This window comes from Daucus carota, chromosome 6 (genome assembly GCF_001625215.2).
Source record: "Daucus carota subsp. sativus chromosome 6, DH1 v3.0, whole genome shotgun sequence".
NCBI lineage: Eukaryota > Viridiplantae > Streptophyta > Magnoliopsida > Apiales > Apiaceae > Daucus > Daucus carota.
The window spans coordinates 31,756,525-31,770,933 of NC_030386.2; the positions used below are offsets into that span (position 1 = coordinate 31,756,525).

The 14,409-nt window shown below is 38.5% G+C and overlaps 3 protein-coding genes and 1 long non-coding RNA gene across 11 annotated transcripts; 2 read left to right on the forward strand and 2 right to left on the reverse strand.

The window, feature by feature from the left end:
* Positions 1 to 812: 812 nt before the first annotated feature.
* On the forward strand, positions 813 to 3,983 carry LOC108227451 (heat shock cognate 70 kDa protein 2). Its single transcript, XM_017402590.2, has 2 exons — positions 813 to 1,275; positions 2,048 to 3,983. Exons 1-2 carry the CDS (start codon positions 1,062 to 1,064, stop codon positions 3,766 to 3,768), a joined length of 1,935 nt encoding a protein of 644 aa, XP_017258079.1. The 5' UTR covers positions 813 to 1,061; the 3' UTR covers positions 3,769 to 3,983.
* Positions 3,984 to 4,959: 976 nt separating this feature from the next.
* Positions 4,960 to 8,461, forward strand: LOC108224772 (uncharacterized). 8 transcript variants are annotated; one of them, XR_010284688.1, is made up of 4 exons: positions 4,965 to 5,322; positions 5,413 to 5,478; positions 5,596 to 7,407; positions 7,660 to 8,461. It is a non-coding gene; the product is annotated as an uncharacterized LOC108224772 (long non-coding RNA). The 8 variants fall into 8 exon arrangements; XR_001807465.2 differs by having other exon boundaries at positions 4,965 to 5,300; positions 5,413 to 6,617; positions 6,763 to 7,407; XR_001807464.2 differs by having other exon boundaries at positions 4,966 to 5,300.
* On the reverse strand, positions 5,549 to 9,316 carry LOC108224770 (uncharacterized). Its single transcript, XM_017399492.2, has 7 exons — positions 7,799 to 9,316; positions 7,605 to 7,695; positions 7,334 to 7,491; positions 6,834 to 6,885; positions 6,512 to 6,591; positions 6,320 to 6,413; positions 5,549 to 6,240 (listed from the first exon to the last, which is right to left on the reverse strand). The coding sequence occupies exons 1-7, from the start codon at positions 9,314 to 9,316 to the stop codon at positions 5,549 to 5,551; spliced, it is 2,685 nt and encodes an 894-aa protein (XP_017254981.1).
* A 3,151-nt stretch (positions 9,317 to 12,467) lies between these two features.
* Positions 12,468 to 13,082, reverse strand: LOC108225569 (transcription factor AS1). Its single transcript, XM_064079982.1, has one exon. The coding sequence runs from the start codon at positions 13,080 to 13,082 to the stop codon at positions 12,468 to 12,470; it is 615 nt and encodes a 204-aa protein (XP_063936052.1).
* Between the last annotated feature and the right edge of the window lie 1,327 nt (positions 13,083 to 14,409).

Sequence of the window (14,409 nt, forward strand, 5' to 3'; positions counted from 1 at the left end):
TCGAGTAGATCCAATCGGATATCCATCGGATCGGATAAAACTGTCATCTCAGTGGTCATTCGTCGAGCAGGCAGGGATTAACGGCTCCGGAGATCTACTTTGTGAACGGAGAAAATCTTGTAGATTTTACAAATATATCAAAAATCATAACTGTAATTCTTTCAAAATCTCGTAGATTTTACAGAGATATTAAAATAAATCATAAATTTTATCCATCATCTTATGAAATTTAAAAACATCGATTAGCTTGAATATCGTCAACTTTTAATGATATTTAATAATTTCAGTTAAAAATCATGAAATTTTAAATATTATTTAAAAATTTGAAACTTCTAGAATAATTTAAAATTATTGAATAACTCAACATTCTAATATAATTTTTTAAATCTAACATAAATACGTCAAATTTTCAAAAAGAAATCATTCTTAAAGTGAATGAGGATTACTGTTAGATTTTAAGCCAAAAAAAATGCTTCTTACAACTAAAATTTGAATGTAAATATTAATTTTATATTAGAATACAAAATTCATGATGTGACATAATTTATTTAGACAGAACTACTATAGAAAAGCTCATCCTTATAAATTAAGAATGTTCACAGGCTCATATAATCGAACATATTGATCAATTTTTTTCAATATTTTGACTTTAATAGAAAAATACAATACCGTCAGAATTACTTATCATACTACAACATATATTAAATTAATATATGTATATATTAATAATTAATAAATTATAATAAAACGAAATATAGGTGTCAAGTGTGAAAGGCAAATAGGCCGACCGACCGCACATGAGATTCGTTTCTCCCAATTGCATTGCACCAAAGCGTTTAAAAGTAAAAGATGGAGGAGAGACTGTTGGATTTAAAATCAAAGATCGACGGCTGTCAGCGTTCTGGATGGAACATTCTAGATCCCAACGACGCGCTTCTCCCCCTAGTCTCCTCCTATATAAACATCTCCCAGACTTCATACAAACCTACTTCTTTTACAAACCCTACTATCTCTTTCCCTCTCTACAGCCCCCATCTCTTTGAAACTAACTATAATATAAGATGGCCGGAAAGGGAGAAGGTCCGGCGATCGGAATAGATCTGGGAACCACATACTCATGCGTGGGAGTGTGGCAACATGACCGTGTTGAGATCATTGCTAACGATCAGGGTAACAGGACCACGCCTTCTTATGTTGCGTTCACCGACTCCGAGCGTTTGATCGGAGACGCTGCCAAGAATCAGGTCGCCATGAATCCTATCAACACTGTCTTCGGTACGATCTCACCTTCAATTTTCACTTATCTTTAATCTTTACGTATAAATTATAATGTAGATCTGATTTTTTTGTATGGTTCTAGTTGAGTAAATTAAACAGCATGCTTATTGTTGTTTGTATGTTGTAGTTCTTTGATTATGTCGTTGGAGCATTGTTTGACTTGGTCAACCCCGTATGTATATGTCCATGTGCTTATTCATCTTTTTTTGGTATGAATTGTTGCTGAGCTATATTAGTACTTAAGATCAGGTGTTGATTTCATCTTTTGTTGGCCTAATTTAACATTTAAATGCCTTACAAATTCTTTGTAATCGAGGTTGTTAGAATTGGTGTGTATACTAGTAGTAGAATCTGGATCTATGATCTTATTTGACACTACACGGTTACAGATGTTAGATTTCGATGTACTGACGTGGCTATGGTTAGTGATTTGGAATTGGATAACACATGTAAAATTGGAGCTTGTCTTAAACGTGGCTATGGTTTAGTGATTTAATCTTTTATTCTAGTGGGATCTGATTGTGCGAGACTGATTAGTTTAAAGAATCAAAATATAGTCATCTTTTACTCTTAGAATTGTTATACAATATATAAGGTATGCTAGATCAACTTCAAATTTAATGTATTAGATATTTGCTAAAGTAGAATACAGTGTTGCCCTTTGAACTTGTCTTTAAGTTATTTAATTGCAACATTATGAAAGATAGAGATCTGGTATTTGACATGTATGTGGTTGATCTAAATTCTTTATTTTTTGTGATGCAAACAGATGCCAAGAGGTTGATCGGAAGGAGGTTCTCTGATGCCTCAGTGCAAAGTGACATCAAGTTGTGGCCTTTCAAGGTCACCCCCGGACCTGGTGAGAAGCCCATGATCACTGTTTCTTACAAGGGTGAGGACAAGCAGTTTGCCGCAGAGGAGATTTCATCCATGGTTCTGATTAAGATGCGTGAGATTGCTGAGGCCTTTCTTGGAACAACCGTTAAGAATGCAGTGGTTACTGTCCCTGCATACTTCAACGATTCACAACGTCAGGCTACCAAGGATGCTGGTGTCATTGCTGGTATTAATGTCTTGCGTATCATTAATGAGCCCACTGCTGCTGCCATTGCTTATGGTCTGGACAAGAAGGCTACCAGTGTTGGTGAGAAGAATGTTTTGATTTTTGATCTTGGTGGAGGTACCTTTGATGTGTCCCTTCTTACCATTGAGGAGGGTATCTTTGAGGTTAAGTCCACTGCCGGAGACACACATCTTGGTGGTGAAGATTTTGACAACAGAATGGTTAACCATTTTGTTCAAGAATTCAAGAGAAAGAACAAGAAAGATATCACTGGCAACCCCAGGGCACTTAGGAGGTTGAGGACATCTTGCGAGAGAGCGAAGAGAACTCTCTCATCTACTGCCCAGACTACTATTGAGATTGATTCTCTCTATGAGGGTATTGATTTCTATTCAACCATTACCCGTGCTAGATTTGAGGAAATGAACATGGATCTGTTCAGGAAGTGCATGGAGCCTGTTGAGAAGTGTTTGAGGGATGCCAAGATGGATAAAAGCACTGTTCATGAGGTTGTACTTGTTGGTGGTTCTACTAGGATTCCCAAAGTTCAGCAACTATTGCAGGATTTCTTCAATGGTAAGGAGCTCTGCAAAAGCATCAACCCTGATGAAGCCGTGGCTTATGGTGCAGCAGTTCAGGCTGCTATATTGAGTGGTGAGGGTAACGAGAAGGTTCAAGATCTTCTTCTACTGGATGTCACCCCTCTTTCACTTGGTTTGGAGACTGCTGGAGGTGTCATGACAGTCTTGATCACCAGAAACACAACCATCCCCACCAAGAAAGAGCAGGTATTCTCCACCTACTCTGACAACCAGCCTGGTGTTTTGATTCAAGTGTACGAAGGTGAGAGGACAAGGACCAGAGACAATAACTTGCTTGGTAAATTTGAGCTATCTGGTATTCCTCCAGCTCCCAGAGGTGTTCCCCAGATCACAGTCTGCTTTGATATCGATGCCAATGGTATTTTGAATGTGTCTGCTGAGGACAAGACAACTGGCCAGAAGAATAAGATCACCATTACCAACGACAAGGGTAGACTCTCCAAGGAGGAGATTGAGAAGATGGTTCAGGAAGCAGAGAAGTACAAGTCTGAGGATGAAGAGCACAAGAAGAAGGTTGAGGCGAAGAATGCCTTGGAAAACTACTCATATAACATGAGGAACACAGTGAAGGATGAGAAGATTGCATCCAAGCTGTCCGCTGATGACAAGAAGAAGGTCGAGGATGCCATTGAGGCAGCCATCCAATGGCTGGACACCAACCAGCTCGCTGAAGCAGATGAGTTTGAAGACAAGATGAAAGAGTTGGAGAGCATCTGCAACCCAATCATTGCAAAGATGTACCAGGGTGGTGAAGGTAGTGCTCCCATGGATGATGATATTCCTTCTGGTGGAGGTGCTGGTCCCAAGATTGAGGAGGTCGACTAATTTTCTAGTCGATATTTTGTCTACTGTTTTTTATGTTTCCTAAATTTTATTGTTTGAAAACAATTGAAGGATTGGTTCCTTAAACTTATATATGTCGGTCTTTTTTGGGTTAAGATGGAATTGTTTTGTTTTCCATCTTGGATTTGTGAATGCAAGTCCATTATATGTGAAACAACTTATTAGTGGTTATCGTTGCATTATTTTCTTTCTTACAACTTTTTGGTGGCTAGTTTAGTTTTGGTACTATGACTGAGGTTGGTTTTTTTGAATTCGTGATACTGTCACTTGTCAAGGTACTAACATATGCTGTAGCCTGTAAGATAAAAGGCTGCTGTCCATTTTGATTTTTGACAAATATACTCATTAATAATTAATATTGTGTTCAATTACATCTTATAAGCACTGTGTTTTCGTGGCTACCTCAGTTAATCAGTTATTCTTCTCCACCTGAGTGAGATACCTTCTCTAGCTAATTTTATGAAAATGTCACTGATGAAAACTTTACTTGATATGTTTATTTATTCTATAAACCAATCATCATATTAAAATTATACAAAAATAAATAGATTAACAAATTTTCGTGTATATATATATATATATATATATAATCGAAATTATGAACTTTGGAGAACAATATAATAATTACACTGTCGTTAAATATTTATAAAAATAACCTTTCATTATTTAAATATGATAAAAATTAATAATATTTCAGATATAAACTTTTTATTAGATAGCAAATTATAAATAAATAAATGAAATATGTGATTTGAAGTTATGAACTTCTTCTATGCTTGAGAAACTCCAACTCGTGATAGCCAATCTGGTATGAAGAGCAAATCCAAGAGTGTCCTAGTTCAAGCCCCCAATTATATCATGTCTTAGTAATTTAGGACATATTTTAGTAATTTGAACTCCAACAATGTACCTTATTCTCACAATATGTCTAATATTTTATTATTAAAAATTTTCTTTCATCATTAAAGCATAATATAAAAGTAGAGAGAGAAAGAGAGTGTTGATGAGAATTTATAATAAAATATAGAATAGGGCAAGGAGAGATGTGCCCAAAAATAAGGTTTGGGGAGGTTGTCCTAGTGATATAGGGCATCACTAGTACATTGTTAGATCAAATTTTTTCATCAATGGTCCTAAATTATAATTTAGGACATGAGATAAAGCATTTCTTGGACGTGCTCTAATTACCTTCTCTCTTTTCCATCTCAATTTTATTGTCATGTTAATTTCTTTTATTTCCCTTAAAAACTGAAAAACGCGTAGAAGTTGTCCTTGGTGGCCAGGAAAACAGCAGCAGCGTGTAAACATCACCGCGGCGGAACATGGGACATGAGTTGCAAATTTTCTCCATCCAGAGCCCTCTTCATAAACGGCGTAAACTAGTAAAGGTACTGCTTGAATTGCAATTTTGAAAAAGGTACTCGCCCTGTGGTTTACGTGTCGAGCAGTGAAAAAATTCTGTAAACAAATGAGATGGACACGGACGGAGGGAGTACTGCTTATTACTAGTAAAGGTACTGCTTATAACTAGTAAAGGTACTGCTTGAATTGCAATTTTGAAAAAGTTATGATCATCCCATCCCGCTAATGTACAATTAAACTGAAAACTTTTAACTTCTATTGCAGGTTTAACTATGAAAAATTACTTACGCGTTCTACAGGTGATGCACAAAAGATTAAACCATCTGCAAGGTACATGACCCAAAAACAAACTTTTGTGTGCCTTCAATTTTGTTCCAAGCTGCTCCTGTGTTTAATATATTTATGTGAGGTCTCTGAAGAGTTTAGAATGACGGCTAACCTTGACAGGCAGCCCGAAATTCTGATAAGCTCTGATCTCACCTCCCAATCCTGCTGTCACAATTACCAAGCCCCATGCTGTTGCTTCCATAGTATGTCCGTGGCAGTGTCCAACATCAAACCAAGACCACGATCCTGAGTGTCTACTTGTACTAGAGATAGAAGACGGATCATACCTCGACGAAGTAGAAGCTGTGGAAGCTGAATCGAATGAATCGCCTCTCCCTGACTCATCACAAGAAATTTGATCTAGGTCCTTCTCTGAACAACTCGGAACTCTTTCTAATTGATTATTTTGTTTTGGAAGTGGTGGTAACTGTCTCTTACTGTTAGTTCCTGCTCTCTCTTTGGGCGGAGAATCGGTGCCTGGTTGGGAATGTTGGTTTATGCGTTTTGAGTGCTTTCTGGAGTGTACTTCTACGATAGGGACCTCATTTTTTGAACTGCCAGGCCATGGAATTGCAACTGAAACATCCCTACATTGAAAATGTTCATGAGATGGGATGCTGACTATATTTTTGTTTTTCCTGTGTCCTGCATTTCGAGACTCTTCACGTTTCCAAATATACACTTGAGAATCTTCACTTGCACTGATGATATAATTTCCATCTGGACTGAATGAAGACGCAATTTGGCTGCTAGTATTTTGGAAACCTGTCAGATTACATATCAGTATAGTTTGGTGAGAACTGGAAATGACTTGTGCAATACTCCCAAAGATGCTAGGACATACCTCTGAATTTATAGGTGATTTCTGATCCATTGAATATTCTAATACGTGAATCGGCAGAAGTAATAAGCATTTCAGACGGATTTGATGGATTATACTGTGACAAAATAACTTCAAGGGCTTAGATTGTTTTAGGGTTGTGTCTATCGTAGATTTCATACGAGACAAGGAAACCAAAGAAGCAAAGAGGCTCACCTGAAAACCTGTGAATTTCTTTGGCTGGGCTTTTTTCTTGATTGGAATTTCTATGTTCTCTTTCTGCTCGAGCTTGGAATCTAGGTTACCAGATTGATCCAGTTAGGTAAATAATATATCAATGTTTGTACTTAATGACTAAGCTCGAATATGGTTCATGCTTTAGTTACAAAGCTAAAATTCTAGATTATGAAACATTTGATCATATAATTATATCATTTATCTTTTTGTTCTATGATTCACAAAAACAGAACTAGGAAAGTACATATATGTTCAAGATAGTAAGAAGCGGAAAATATGTATGGAAGGATCAGATTCATACCAGCTGTACTGTACAAGCGACAGGTTCCTTTATGTGAACCAACCACGGCACCCTGAAATTGATGACAGTAAAGTGTATGAATTTGTGTCATACTCTCTTTTCCCCCCTACTTAATTCATGTTATTTTTTCATTCTCAAGAACTAATGTTTATCATAATTGGTGCTGGCTTCTGTTTCCAGAAATAACTTTATCGCGATTTGCTTCCTGATTCAACTTAATTGAAAACTATGGTTGTTTTGGACTGTAGAATAGAGTTAATTGTAATTAATAGTCTGTTAAATTTTCATATAAGCAGTTCTAGTGACTGGGTCCTGTACTTATGAATCTGTGCGTCAGAGCAGCATTCCTAATAAGCTTGTCTACAATTGATAGGAGTAAAAGGCTTTTGAGTTTAATTTGAATGTTCATTATGGAGGCAAGTTTAACACTGGAGGCCTATGGATGCATTGAATTTTGTGTTTCAGGTGAGAACTTGAAAAGCAATTGGAGTACCAGATACCTGGCCGTCGGGAGAATAACAAACAGCTGTAACCATTTCACTGATATCCATCCAATCAACAACTTGCCGATGAGGTACGTTCCAAATTCGAATCTTTGCATCCAGTGAGCCACTGAGGAAGTAGTCATCATCCACTGGATTGAATTGTATACATGTAACTACCAAACAATTCATGCATTATGAGCTAAACGTATTTTATGGATATGCTAACATACTAAAACTGCAGGGTCAATGCCGTGATGTTTAGAAGTGTAACTGTATGCCATCTCACCATAATCATTGTGAGCAAACATCTTTAAACAGTTTTGTGTTTCCATGTCCCACAGCCTAACTGTCTTGTCCATGGAAGATGAAAGCAGGAGCTGCATGTACATAAACATAACATTATTGATTTTGTCCATGGAGGATGAAAGCAGGAGCTGCAGCAAGATGAAAGTACCTACAGTATATATGGAGTATGCTAACCTGAGATTTTGACCAAGAGAGATCCAAAATATCATCCTGATGACCTGTGAAGGAGCATATAGGTCGTTCTGAAAGTCCAAATACAGTCTCTGGCACTTCGACATAATCGGGAATTGAGTTCCCCCTTTTTTTGCTTGAGTGCCTCCCTTTTGTTCTTTTCTCTGGTTGCATAGGCTTGATCTCTGCTGGAGAATTTACGTCATCTGGTGGTTTTGCTGACATAACGTCACATTCTTGCACTTCCCATACATGGATAACCTTGTCTTCTCCAGCACTGGCAAGGAAACGTGCATCAGAGCTGAACTTAATGGTCCATATAGATCCCTCATGCGCCTGAATTTCTTGACACAAGTGCAGACCCGTAAAATCTCTAAATGGCTTTCCATGATGATGAACTTTAACCCATTCGGACGAGGAGTTTTTGTTAGATCGCTGTTCTGGTGTCGATTGTTCCTGCGATCTTTCTCTGTCACCTTTAAATCCACTCCTGGCATTAGCCTTATCCTTAATGTTCTTCAGAAAAGCAACCCCTTTCCTCTTGCTGTTTCTGAACCTCTTACTGAAGATTGAGCCCGTGTCTCCTTTCGTGTCATGATGATGATGGCTTCTCACATTTGCACGACTCATTGCCTCCTTAACAGATGGGGAATATCCAATAGACTTCTCAAATTCTTCCATTGTCATCTGCTTTCCAGTGTGAAGATCACTCAGTTTATTCCACATTCCCTTGCCATTGTATTCACTGACAACGAATTCAGCTCCAGTGTCTAAATTCTTAATCACGAAAAGTGATCCTAATTCGCCATCCACTGTAGATCTATTGAGAGAGAATTTTCTCAAGCTTCTTGCTTTTGGCTGAAACCTCATACAGTTGGCAGCAGAACATGCACCAACATCTGGTGTCATGATCACTGATGATGTCCTAACAAGACGGTGTTTCGAAACAGCCCCCATAATCCTATCTTTCCTTCTCTCGGTATCAAAAGTAAGCGGTGCTAGTTCTCCATCTGAACGGGAACGAACATGCACCAATGCTGTTGGCAAAGACTTATGAATACTCTCATTTGCATTCTCAGTCTCATGACTCTCATCCTTATGATCAGTCTCGTCCTCTTTCTTAGACTCTTGTCGCGTAAAATCATCACTCTCGGGCTCTCCTTGGATTTTTTCAGCTTCTTCAGAAACAGCAGCACTTTCAGACCTGGAACTGGGACTGGAAAGAAGATCCTTATTACTGTTTAATCCCATGCCTTTGAGGAGACGTTTTCGTCGATCCTGAATGGACCCTGGTTCCGCCATCCACATATCGTAGTGATTTTCGAACATTGATTTAGGAGTTGTGGATGACTTGAGGCTGCGCATTTCTTCAAATGGTGCAGAGGAGACAGCGGAAGAAAAAGACATTCGGCCGTCATCATAATCCTCATCATCGGACCCCGAATCATGAGGCTCGAAGAAATTATCATCGTCATCTCCTGAACGCTCCCAGTTCATAGTCAATTTTCTTCTTCTGTCCATTGTTGCACATTGGTGCAAGATTTCAAGATTTTCAAGAAGCACCAGATTAAAAAAAAAAGGGGAAGGAAAATATCGCTATGGATTAATTTTTTTCATGCAGAAAATCAAATCTGGAGAGAGGTGGAAGAGAGGAAAAGAAGGTGGTCGTTATGCATAACACAGAGATCTGTTTTTTTCCGGTTAGTTAACAGGAATTTGGAGGGATGACAACCAATTTAACAGCGTCAAGTAATTAATGTTAGAAAGCCCAAACCTTCGTTAGTTTGTATAATCCAATTCTGTTAAGGAAAATGCTTGGTGCATAATGACATGTGGCAGATTTTAATTGGATGGCCCCCCTCCATTTACACCAACCACCCCAATTAAAACTCATCACATCACTTGCCACATCATTATGTACAAATTTTCTGTACACAATTATGTGCACCTAGCACTACTCTTCTGTTAAATATTTTTGATGGCCGTGGTTTCGAATCCGTAATATAATAGTAATATATTTTTATTATTTTTTTCAAAAACTACTTTCATACCCTTTTTGTATTTTTTTTTATCATTTTATCAGCTAGCAAGCTCAGGTTATAAACGCTGCCTATGTGGAAAGCTTTTGATGCATGAGGCGTATCTGTGAGAGTCTGTATGGAAAGCAGATAGAAATGAAGTGTGATTGAGAAAGATGTGTCTAGTTTCAAACAGCATTTCACCTTGATTACAAAAGAAGTTAGGAAGCAATAAAAGTTTAAAGTCTCATGTTTCCTTCTTTTTCTTGGTCGGTTACTTCCATCCCTCTCTCTCTCTTCCCAACTTTACTCCACTTTACGCACAATTTCACAAGAGGGTTTTAGCCCAATAGGATCAAGATCGAAAAATTTTAATTTTTTAGAATATGAATTAACAGAGAAGCCGAAGAACACCATGATCCGTAATATTTTTGCGTTTTGATATATTTAAGCATGGTGGTATACATAAAAATAGAGATGTATATGCCGATTACATGATATAGTGATCGAAGAATACTTCTTTAATTGCGAGCTTTCTTGATCTTGTGTGATTTGTCTTCTCTTGGAGGAAACATCGATTCAATGAGTTCTTGGGATACATCAAGCAGCTGGAGTGTTGTTCGCATTAGCAGCGGAGATGGTATTTTTCGTTTTCTTGAAGAGACGCTTCTTTTTCTTGGTGGTGGTGGACACTGTTTCATTACTGGGATTCTGTGATCCAGTGATGTTGGAGTTCTGAACCCGTCATTGTCATCATTGAGATCAAGATCATCATTGTTGGACGAAGTACATTGTTGTTTTGATGATGACAGTACTAATGCCTTCTGATTGCTGGCACATATGGTAGCAATATTGTCGGAACTTTTGTCTTCATGCTTATGAATAATAATTCCATCTTCTGGAGAAGTATTTGTATGACCTTGAATCCCAGTTTCCTCCGTTCCAGACTCGGATGGTACCACTGGTATATTCGTCTCCTTCTCTTTGGTATCTCCTCTAATGGGACAGACTACTGAATTTAGCATGATCGCTGAGATTATAAAGGGGAGCGAGAGAGAGAGAGGGAAGGAGGGAGGGAGGGAGGGGGAGAGAGAGAGAGAGAGAGAGAGAGAGAGAGAGAGAGAGAGAGAGAGAGGAGGGAGGGAGAGAGAGGGTGATAGGAAGAGTGAAAATGAGAAAGAGAGAGAGAGAGAGAATGCAGGAGAGAGATATATAGACAGATTCTACAGAATCGCCATATGGTAAGCCTTTATTTTTGTGTAGTGAAAAAATTTGGGTGTTTTGTCCGAGTCACAGAATGGCGAGAGAAACAAGTTGGTGAGGGTGAAGATTTCTAAGACGCTTGGCGAAGGATCCAATGCACACTCACTCTCATATGTATCTTCTTTCTACTACTTTATAAAGTGCTCACAAAGAATGTTACCAACACCAAAGGAGCAGTGCTCCAGCCCTCTCTCTTTGTGTATTTTAGATAACTCGGTATTATACCATCTGGTGCCAAAAGCTCTGTATAGTGTAGAATGAGATTATTATTACCAACAAAATATATAGACGTATCTATGCACGTGATGTTGGTTACAAGGGACCATCTGATGTAAACGCAGATTTATGCATCTTTCAGCTACTCTGTCTCTCTCAGTCATGATTATATCAACTAATCTGGTTTATTACTTCTCACATGCCATGTCTTTCTCATGAAAGCGATGACTCTGGATTTAAATTATTGTTTTACGCCTCTCCTAATTCTACACCACTCCTAACTTGTTGACACACATTATTCATGATAAGATCAAATAGAAATGACAATTCAGAAACTTAGAATCCAATACTGATCCGTGAATTAGTACACAGGACGGTTATAACTGCTAAGAATCCGAAAGGTAGCACTTGTACTGTCAAAGATTGTCCGTAATTTAGTTACACTCGGAACACTCAAATACACACACAGTATGACGACATTGGAGAAACATAAGATATGAGCCTGGGTTCGTCTCTGGAATATGAAGTAGATCAAACATTGCTACGCTGGGTGCTCTCTTTATTTTAAATGCTTTGCAGAACTTGAGGAATATGGAGCAGACAACTTAGGATTGTGATCAAATTGGCTGCTGTAAAAAGATTTGTTTTTGTTAACATTACCTTCTGTCACTCTGAGAAAAAGATGGTGTGGGTTAGTTGGATGTTTGCTTGCCACACAATTAAAGAACTTAAATTAAAGTGATTAGGATGTTAAATTTATTCTATTTGTAAAGTAACTATGTAAACTATGATTTTATTTCCTAATTTACAATTACATTAGTCCATGGTTTTTGTGTTATTAGCATGAAGAGTCTGCAGTAAGAAATGATGGAAGCCAATTTCATTTGTCTCGTTGTCGTCGTGTGTGCTATTGTCGAAGACTTTGCTCTAGCTAAGACGACGGAAGGGGTGAATGTGAAGTTGCTGCAGGGGAAGCGCAAACGGGGCTTTAATAAAGTTCAATTCAATTCACAAAGAAATTAGCAGTCTCGGACCTCTTTGGTATTCATACACAGATATGTCATACATTCCTGCTAAAATACATTTATTATGATCCCTGGATATGTAAAGACCTAATTTCCTAGCTTTGCCACTGTAAGGCGGTACAGGTAATCCAAGGCTAAGAGCGATGAGGCTCAGCAATGTCGGTGTCCTCCCATCTGCTCAATAAACTTGGTCAGATTCAAGTGTTTAGCAGCCCATTGATCAGCTAACTTCTGTTCTTTAGCTTCAGCATCTCTCCTCAATCCAGCCAGCTGTTTCATGTATTCAGCTTCAATTTTATCTGATGCAGCTTTCTGCTCTTCTCTAAGAGCTTTCACCTTTGCATCAAACTCATTAATAATATCTTTCCTCCTAGACATCTTCTCTGATTCCAGCTGCAGCTCTACCCTTTTAAGCCTCCAAGCCGCTTCCTTCCTCTGAGCTGCCCATGCGCGGTGCCCTTCATCCAATTCTCTGCAGCATCCCACCAGCTCAGACACCATCCCATTCTTTCCACGTGGTGTAGGCGCTCCATGAGATAGCAAACTGCTCAACATCATAGGAGTATTCTCAGATTCCCTTTCTGCTTGTAGCCACGGGATTGAAGATGGAAGTGGCAATGGCGATTGGGACAGAGTTAGTGTCACTGAAGGGGATGCTGGCCTCACATTATTACAAGGGGCACCTGAGTTTGAAAGCCATGAAGACAGCAGATTCTGAGGAGTCGTCTGTGGATCTGAGTGGAGAACCCCCTGATTCCTAGCCATAAACACTAATTTGCAAACTCCTTGGATGAATGTCTCTAGAAGCTGGCCGTGTTTGTTGACCTACACAGTGTCTGTAATCTTGTTGTTTTGCTTGTGTCCTTGCTCCTTAAACAATATTGACCATTTTCTGTTCAATGGAAACACAAACAGGAATACAGTTAAGAAGGGTTAAATTGACCGAGGAGTTTCTACCAAGGCCTTCTACCCTTTTACTCACACATACATGTGACTTGAACCCTCAATCTCTTGACGGAGTGAGAGGGTGCAATGTTGATGGCGCAAGCCGGTGGCGGCCATAATAACATTATAGGAAGAATCGGTTACTTAACATGTTAGTTGAATATATCAAAGAGATCATAATATATATGACAAATCCAAGAATAGTAGACCCTGGAAAGTTGGCATAAATTCACTGCACTTTAGCTAGCTAGGTTGCTATATGCAAACAAGATAAAACTGTGGCTTTAAAGAAACTAGAAACTATATATACTCATCACTTTGTAATTCAAGAAACTGAAAATATTAGTTATATTTAAAGCAAGAAGAAACAATGTTTTATCTCAGGCAACACATTGTCCTCACAGCAAGCCAGCATTAGTAAGACAGTGACTAGTTAGAAAAACTCATTGTTGCAGGGAAGGGAGGGAGGGAGAGCGGGGGAGCGGGGGAGAGAGAGAGAGAGAGAGACATTACCTTGCTTGGTTTGTTCACAGTACCCCTACCTGGTAGACTTGACTCGGAAGCTGTATACAAGTGTGTAATGTTGTGGAGATAACAAATTATAGATGCTACCAATTTGGTGGATATTTATAGTCAAGGAATAATGTGGGAGTCGAGGAATGCAACTAGCTAAGCAAATTCGGCTACTCTGTTAGTAATATTTGATTTCGTTTTCAAGTGGTTTCTAGGAAAACAGAATTTAAACTGGTGCAAAGATAGCAGTAATATATCTGTGCTGAGAGTCTGTGTACACAATTATCTTGACTGGAGTTGCCAATTTAATTAAATAGCATAAATTTGAACGGATCTAGCAAGAGACACGTCACCTTAGTGCATCAGCAGGTATGTAAGCAAGCAGAGCAGAAGTTGCAAGGGAAAAAGAATTTGTTGGGATTAACAAAATAATAATGATGGGATAGCGACAAGTCAGAATGCGAGGTAGAGGTGGTCGGGATATTCATACTCTCTACAGAATTTTCAAAGTTCGTATTTTCAAACGCTCAACAATTGTTACATAATCAGATTGAGTTAAATATTATTGATGCGGAAGTTTTGTGTACCTCAAAGACGTGTTGTGTAACGAGATAATAATGATGAGGGTTATGGC